The sequence below is a fragment of the Plectropomus leopardus genome, chromosome 4 (genome assembly GCF_026936395.1).
Source record: "Plectropomus leopardus strain MGB_pleo_1.0 chromosome 4, ASM2693639v1, whole genome shotgun sequence".
Lineage (NCBI taxonomy): Eukaryota > Metazoa > Chordata > Actinopteri > Perciformes > Serranidae > Plectropomus > Plectropomus leopardus.
In genome coordinates this window covers 19,696,316-19,705,261 of record NC_142179.1, presented here as the reverse complement: position 1 = coordinate 19,705,261, position 8,946 = coordinate 19,696,316, and the positions used below count along the sequence as shown (strand labels likewise).

At 39.9% G+C, this 8,946-nt stretch overlaps 1 protein-coding gene across 1 annotated transcript; it reads left to right on the top strand.

The window, feature by feature from the left end:
• The first annotated feature begins 3,153 nt into the window (after nt 1–3,153).
• On the top strand, nt 3,154–8,610 carry selenom (selenoprotein M). The gene is made up of 5 exons (XM_042487506.2): nt 3,154–3,396; nt 5,229–5,264; nt 5,448–5,482; nt 5,590–5,668; nt 7,855–8,610. The coding sequence occupies exons 1-5, from the start codon at nt 3,301–3,303 to the stop codon at nt 8,083–8,085; spliced, it is 477 nt and encodes a 158-aa protein (XP_042343440.1). The 5' UTR covers nt 3,154–3,300; the 3' UTR covers nt 8,086–8,610.
• Nucleotides 8,611–8,946: the final 336 nt, after the last annotated feature.

Here is an 8,946-nt window from a genome sequence, read left to right as displayed (position 1 = left end):
GAAGACGTGCTTTGAGCTAAAACTTTGTTAAAACCACCTTTTTAAAAAGCTCTCATTGTAAAATAGCCCCAGATGTTTCTCCAGTGTGCCTCAGTTGTCTGGTATGATGAGGAACCAGTTTATGCTCCAAACAGGCTGATGTACCTTCATCCTCTTATGTCTAGATGCAGGCCATCTGCCTACCTACAATATCTGGGACTCTGAAAAGGTCCAGTGAGTGGGCCCTTCCCAAATCTGCTCTAGGAGTGTGCCTGCTCCTGTCTCTCTCTTATTTGATGAATATTTATATTTATAATTTGGTTATCATTAATTAGACAGCATTTCGGATGAGCATAATTATTGCTGGCCTCCATGGCACCCCCTCGTGGCCCCCCTGTCCTCCCCTTTGAACGGCCCTGACTACATGTTGTCACAGTGTCCCTATAGACATGGCCACAACTAATGCATTAATGCACTTTAACAATGCACATTTCCTTACGAAAATAGAAATTTATTAAGTTAGCAAAGACAATTGATGTGCATTTTTTTATTTTCAAATCATACTATTACCCTCCTTGTTATATATATATATATATATATATATATATATATATATATATATATATATATATATATTTGTGAAAAAAAAATCTGCCCTGACATTGACGTACAGATTACCTCTTGGTCTAATAACAAATATAGTAACATAAATGCCACTTTACAAAGTTTATTTATTGTTTGTAATTGAGAACATTGTTTCTGACATTCACAAGTTGCACCTGCATTCGCTGTTAGCACCATGCACCTTTATTTCATTTTTTAATACTTTTACTTGTATTGTATTTTGTTATATTTTAATATATTGCACATATTTAGCTCAACTGTGTTCTTATAGGCCCACAGTATTTGTATTTCTATCCTACATTATTATTTCACAGTGTAAATTGAACCTCTTTGGCAAAAAATAAATAAATCAACAAAAATCTCTTATCTTATTCCATTGTTTTACTGCTTATAGAGTCTTATGGCTTGTCGGTCACATAAATGGGACTAACATTAATAGCTAGGCCTATACTTGCTATGGGCAACATGACTGTGATGGATAAGAGGAACTGTGTCACCAGATTTGACTGAGCTGAGCAATAAGGCTTTGTTTTAATGCACAGATCCTTAAACTTGCATGTCATTGTTTTGGCAATGAGAGGAGATTTTAAACTTAATGAGCACAAAATCAGGATTGTGCGCAAAATTTAAGAATCAGTCCTTGTTTCACTGCGACTGAAGCTACTTTCACTGAAACTTTCATTTGAAACATGTACTGGAAGTTTTTCAGGATGGTACAAATGTTGTACGCCTAAATTAGCAGCATATTTGGTTCCTATCATGGCTGATTATTTAAAACCAAAAATATTACATATTACACTTAAAAATGTCTAAATAAACATTTACCTGGAAAGTCCACTGCCATGCCGCCATTAAAACGTTTGTACTCTGATACCAGTTAACTTCCAGGAGGCTGAAACACCTCTGAGTCAAAGCGTGGGATAAGATGTTGCCGTGGCAACAGCAGAGGGTTCCTCATCAGACCCCTTAAATGCCTGCAGCCTTTATAAAAGTCAAAACTGTAAAACTGTATTTGTGTGTGTGTGTGTGTGTGTGTGTGTGTGTGTGTGTGTGCGTGCATACGCCTTTTAAGGTCAAAGCTTACTGGGAAAAGCTGTGTTTTACAGTAAATGTGGTGAAGATCTCCGCTTGAAGCTACTGGAGGTACACAGAGGTCAATGAAATACTGCAGGATGTGTTGAAATCTCACTGCACATACAGCAGACCCATATACTATATCCTCATATGATGGAAATAATTTATAGCATTTCTGTACTCATTACAGTGATGTAACATTCATACTGACATTTGTGTTACTTTTTTCTGATATAATATTGATAATATAGAATAATACAATGAGGCAACACTATTATATAATGAATTCTTGTGGTTGTTGGAAATTCATCAGAGGTACGAATACAGTATTATATCAAAAAATTCTGGCCTAATTATTTCAGAGTAGAAGTAAGCCATATATTAAAATGATGTTTTAAAAAACCTGAATTCATTCTTTCAATGGGCCTATTGCAGTGAGGATCAGCAGGACTGTGTGTCTTTCTCCTCTGCGATGAATCACACTGCAAAGATTTTTGTGCAGTGTAAGTCAGTGTGTGTGTGTGTCATAACCTGTGGTCATGACTCATGGTAACTTTCCTCAGTATATCTTTTCACTGTTTGTTTGTCTGATCTTCCAACACATCAAACCAAATTCCCATCTGATGTTTCCAGTGATTCTTTTGAGATTTTCCTCTTCAAGGACAGTTAAAATCCTGTCTTGTGGAGTAGAAAATAATAGAATCACTTGTCTACATTGTCCAGTATGATACAATCCATAATACAATCTGAAAGCACTGCAATAGACACTACACCTGTAAAGCATATACTCATGGATGGTTGCTGAACGAGCCAACCAGGCACAAGCACAGGGGGCCAAAGTGAAGAATGTAAAATATTAAGAATATCAAATGTATAATATGCCCACTATGTAAGTTGTTAGAAACATAGAAATATGTGCATAATGCTTCATTACAACCTCTGAAACCAGTATGCTAAGTTCCAGAAATATAAAAATGTTAAAATGGGAAAATAAGATAATTCATACGATTTTTTAAGGAAGAGATTTAAAAAATAAAAGCTGAAGCGCTGACATTGTAATTCAGTTGTATTCAGCCACTTTGCAGCCTGTGAATTTGACACAACTGAATATAGGATGTGGTGATGCAGGGTTTCATTGTTCTCCTAAACAATTTACCACACTCTCCCCTACATATTTGCACTTGTAAATATGTTGTGATGTTTGTATGATCTTTATAACTGTAGCTGTCGTCATTGTTTCTAAATATAAAATAGCCCATCTGCCATCTTCTGTTTATAGGGCATGAAATAAAAAGAGAGTTAAGTAGGCGACATTTAAGCTTTATTGGTGGTTTTATAGAGTCATTTCTTTCATTTAACATTTGCAAGGATTAGCGAACCATAGATTGCAAATGAAATCTGTGGGATTACCTGTATTGTGATGGGGATCTCGCAGATAACCAATGAGCGCCCTCTCCACGCCTCCCTCTCTCTCCTCTGAGGGAAATATTTGACGTGGCAAGAGGTCCGGACGTGACATCGCTGCACATCATCTCTGCCCCTCTATAACGCTGAGTTACTCACCTTCAGACGTCTGCAGGTCCTGGAGCAAGTCCTGGTCCTGGCTCTGAACCAGGAGACATAATGTGGTTGATCGTGTTGGCCAGTTTGCTTCACTGCGCCTCGGCCTACGATGTGGATCTGAAGAAACTGGAGGGGCTGGCGAAGGCGAGGGTGGAGGTACAGTAACGGCAGTTTTCGTGATACTACGCTTCATACGTGAGAGAGTTGGCTGATTTTATTTACCGTGACAGTGGGCCGAGACTGGGAGGGCATTGTTTGAGTCAGATTTGGGTAAATGTGTGAATGAGTGCGTTTTATGTCTCAAATTTGCGTGGTGGGCGCATGCGTCAGTGATCGTGTAAACTGGATGATCCATGCGTTTACAGTATACCCAATCACGCGCGCAGGCTGCGTATACATATGTAATAACAATCAAATCTGCAATAAAGTGACTTGGTTCTTATTCTTATCTGAAAGGGGGTCGAGGGTGTGTGCATGGAGGTCTGATTTCAGCACAAAAGTTTTTCAAGCTCTACCCCTCTTTTTTGTGAGAAACAATGCGCTCTCCCCCCAGGGTGTCACCAAATCACCACCCTGCCAGCACCACCGAAGAAAAGCGTGTTATCTGTTGCTATTGTTGTGTTAGTCACACCTGCTACTCAAAACCTGCGGCTCAGATTTCCACAAAAAGGGGTTAGGCATCATTCCCAAAGGCACATCTTAATGCTCTGCTCTCAAAGGGTGCAACGCTACAGTGATACCAGAACATTAGAGACTTACTGAAGAGTTGTTGAACAAGGAAGGTTACCAGAGCTGGGCCTAGTACATTTGATGCCCTGGGCAAGCCTGACCCCCCAGCTCCAGTGGAGTTTACTGGCAGTGGGAATACAGTCGATCGCCGACATTTAGTGGGTTTATCCGTGTTTGAAAAACCTGCATGCACTCATTTTGGCAGAAAAGGGCTATTATAGAGAAGTAACTCACACTTAGCCATGTGAATCCTACTCTGATACAGACTGACTGGATATGAGTGTGGTACTGGTTCACTGACAAATCCGTCGCAACATGTCTGGAGGCCTTCAATCTATTCCAGTTTTCAGTCCAAACAGTCCAAAGCCTCCTCTCTCTAAATATAATTGAGTTTTTAGTTCATGATGAATCATTACTCTGTTTTTCGTGAACACACATGCTGTTACCCAACTTGGACATGCACTTCCGCCACAGAATTTACTACACCTGGTGAAAGGCTTGCTCTCGATTTCACCCTTCAAATGTGCTTGTGGATCATCTCAGGAGATTCAGGACTGTTTGGCCAGTGGGGACGCACAGAGTTAGGTGTGTGCAATCAGTGAGGCTTGAGTCGAGAGTGAGCCTTTTGCCAGGTGTGGTGAGCGCTGTGGTTAAAGTGTATGTCCAAGTTGGGTATTAAACAAAGAGCTGGAGAGCTAAACATTAATTATGGACAAAAACTTGATTCTATTTGGAGAGAGGAGGCTTCAGACTGTCCATGGGGACTTACTCGAGAAAACTGGATAGAAGAAGGGCCTCTGGTCATGTTCTGACTCTGCATTCAGCCAATTTGTGACAGAGTCGCACAGCAAGGGCTCTAGGGAAGTTCTGATCACTGACAGTCAACCCGAAAGTAGGAAACCAGTACCGCACACTCCTGGATCTATATGCATTTCTCTTTAATCAGAGGACGTTTCAGCCCTCAGGCCCTCTTCAAGATCAACAATCCTACTTGGACACGGATCTACACCTTCATCAAACAGCTGATAGCTGTTAGATAGTCATGCTAGAACCATCAGGTCAAGCAAAAGGCAATCACGAGGCCTTCAGCAAATAAAGCCCTTTAAACCAACAGTGACAGGTGGCATCCTAGGCACAAAGACACATTTCAGTGCCCCAAATATATCAGTTATCTTATTCCTAATTCAGATGATGTCCCATTTCTTAAGTATGAGAACTACTCGTAACAATTTTCTGTCTTATGTTGCGTGTCTTTGCAGACTTGTGGTGGATGACAGCTGAACAGGCTCAGAGAGGTAAGTCTGTCATTTAATCAACAGACACACATACAGAGAGCCAGTGTCAGAGTGAAGTGTATCCCTGCCCGAGTGTTTGCTCAGAGAGACATTTTACGTCTAGGGTTTCACATACAACCCCACAGATCTGACACTGACACCAGCCCACAGTGAAATAACAATAATCCCCACCTCTTTCTGCAGGTCAAAGCCTTTGTGGTCCAGGACATTCCTCTTTAGTATCCTTTGACTCAACTACGCTGCTGTTACTTGCTCTCAAATATGCCTTTATTAATTGTGAAAAGTGTTTCCTCTCTGTGTCAACCCTTGACCGTCACAACCTCAGCCATAACCTGGTGATGAAGCACATTCCTGGGGCCGACCCTGAGCTTGTCCTCCTGAACCACTACTTTGAAGAGCTGGATGTAAGTCTTTGTTTTGCAGTGGATTGGTATTGTTTTACAATATATATTAACCCCTTAAAACTTGTGCAAATTGGCTTGAACTCTTTCAAAAACAAAGCAAGGCGGCAGTGAGAAAGGAAAGAAAAAAAAAATCTTAAAAATGACCAAGAAATTAGTAAGTATACTAATATAAAAATAATAAAACATAAAAATAAGTTAAAAACAACCTTGGAAATGACATTAAAAATTACAATAATTTTGGAGCTTAATTTTAAATATGTAATTATCATAATTAAACTAGAGTTTTTCCCTTACTTTCTTTTTTTTCCCATACATTTTCCCTAGCAATTTCAATTACCTTTTTTCCCAATTTGCTCAGGGTTCGAAGTTTTAAATACTTGTAGAAGGCATCTGAGAGCAGCATAAGAAAAGTGATGTCAATCCAGGTTTCAAAGGGTTAAAGACGCCACTTGTGATGTGTGGACTTGTGATGTGATTCTAGCATTTATCAGTGCGGTTACATGGACATGAATAACTAATTTATGAGGCTCATCCTCTTATGATCATATTCGGGATATGATGTTTACATGAGCACAAAGAAATCTGGTCATTCACAGTCCATTTATAAATCCCAATTTTTTTTAGAGTACACCAGCTATAATATTCTGGTTTCTCATAAACTGAATATTGTGTTTACATGCTTAAGCACATCAGTGTAATATTCCGAAAACCCAATCATAAACAGTTTAATCATGTCAATGTAAACGCCTTATCATCTTCTGTAGGAATGCCTTAAATAACCAGAAACCACAGTATTATATTGACCAACCAGTGTATATTTGTACCAAACACAAGTATCTGACACGACTGGCCATCACGACCAATGACCAATCTTGTAAAATTAACTGTAATTCACAGATACAGGATAGAACTCAGTAAATCAAACTATGTAAAAGACTAAATCTTACTGATTTTGTGTGTAGTTTCTAATATTTTGATAAAGATTTATTTTGTATGTAATGAGACGTCTGAATGCATTTAATCTGACTTGGACCCAAAGCAGACTCAGACAAGGCTGTAAAACTTCCATCAGTCTTTAGAATGAAAGTTAGGTCGGTACACAGGAGATCAGTCAGGGAGGCAGAGGTACAAAATCAGCAGGAAAACTGGTTCACGGACTCATGGAAAAACTCACACGAAGGGGATACTAGGACGCTGTCACAGGGGAACTAGACGGTCTGACACAGATGGAAGAGAACAAAGAGACTAAAGACTCAAAGGGAGGGGAGACAATGAGACGCAGGTGCAGCACATTAGTGCAGGGCAGGTAGTCACACAGGAGAGAAGAAACAAACAAGGGCAGGAAGTGGAAGACCTGAACAGTACAAGAGGTGAGTACCAAAGTAAAACAGGAAGTACAAGATAATGAAACATGAAGAAAACAAAGACAAACTTAACTGTGCTGGACGAGACGTGACAGTAATGTACACTAAAGTGTGTGCTTTATGTGTTGGATTAGGTAATGGGGACCATAATAAACTAAACTAAATAATATCATATAACGTTGCAATTATGGTGTAAATCGTGTTGTTTTAAACCCATTCATTCTCAGAGTCCTTAATTATTAACTCATCCCATTTATGCTGAATTTGTGAAGAAAACATTGTTTTTCTCACATGCCTCAAAGGTGAATGAAGAATCCAAAATCAGAGAAATTTCCTGATGATCTAAAGTAAAAGGGGCATACGTTTAACAGCAGCAAAACTATATCAAAACATCCATTTAAAACTTCTTGCTCAAGTCTTGCAGTATAATCGAAGTGTAATTTATCCAGCTGTATGCTCAATGCATCACAAAGACATGCATTATCTCTAAAACCTTACTATTTATAACACAGATGAGTAGCATGCCTGGGCAGAGCATGTTTTTGAACTCAGTGGAATACAGACGCAGGAGTTCAAACACATGCGCTTGCCCAATCATGCTACTTGTCCTAGAGGTACTGAGCATATGACTGAATAAATTAGACTTGGATTATACTGCCCACATTGTGTGACAGTTCGTAAACAGGCGTTTTGATATAGTTTTGCTGTTATTAAACATGGACCTCAACTCTTCAGCAACGTTTTAACCACAAAGTATTATTTTGTTGATGAAGTATTCCTATAAACTGGAATGACAATTTAATCTGTTTGTGTCCTCCACAGCGGATCGCTCTGTCTGACATGACGCGCTCTGAGATCAACCAGCTGCTGGGAAAACTGGGCTTCTACAAGAAGGCTGAACCTGAGGACGAGGTGCCCGAGGAGTTCCGCTTCTCTCCTGCCAAAGACAGCCCGTTCAAAGACGAGGCACCGTACAAACCTGCTACTGCCTCTCTTGCCACAGAGAACGCCTCCTCCGAGCCCGACGCAGAGGCCAAGCATACTGATCTATAACCCATCAGAGTGCAAAAAAGTAGGAATCTCACAGTACCACTAAGCCCTAAAGCTGCTCCACGACCAGCTGGTTATTGCAGTTGATAACAGAAATGCTCGTCATGGATCAGCCCTTGGGTGAGGATACAATCTTAGCATCAGCAAAAGGCCTTAATAAAGGTCCAGTCTGAATTTGCACATATTGTTCTTGCTGTTTGTTCTTATTGTTTTGCAGCGATAATAATCCAAAAGGCTGCTTTGTGAGTGCTTTTCCACTCTCTACACAAAGACTGGATATGTGTACGTTTTGTTTTGATTTTTGGTCCATCATGTGTCCGCTGTTATCAGGATCTTCGCCTCTCTTGAGTTCTCTTGTGTGTCTGATTGCCTCCTGCCTGCTGTGAAACTGAATGAAGCCTCAGGCTGAAAACTGTCTGACTGGCCTGAGGCTGATGCTGCATGTTCTGGTGGGTTGGACTCGTACACACAAGAGGATTCAGGTGGGAGCGTTGTAAAAGAAAAAAATAAAACGTTTGAAAAAACTCATTCTTTGTCTCTCCTTTTACTGTGTTGAATGTTGAAGTCTCATCAGGGTTCTCGCACATTTTCATGTTCACAGTTTCAGAATGTTTTTATGAATTTTCAAGGACCCATATCTTTTGTTCTTGCCCTACTTAATCTAATGATTGTAATTTCAGCTATCCAGCATACACACGGAGGGACAGACGGGACGCAAGGAGAAAGAAATGTGTGTGATTGCAAACTTTACATATGAACACATATTGGAGCGACATTACGTTGACAGCTTTAGAAAATAAATTTGCCATTATTTTACATAACATGGAAGGTAATTACCATAACGATTTCATTGCACGCAAAAAA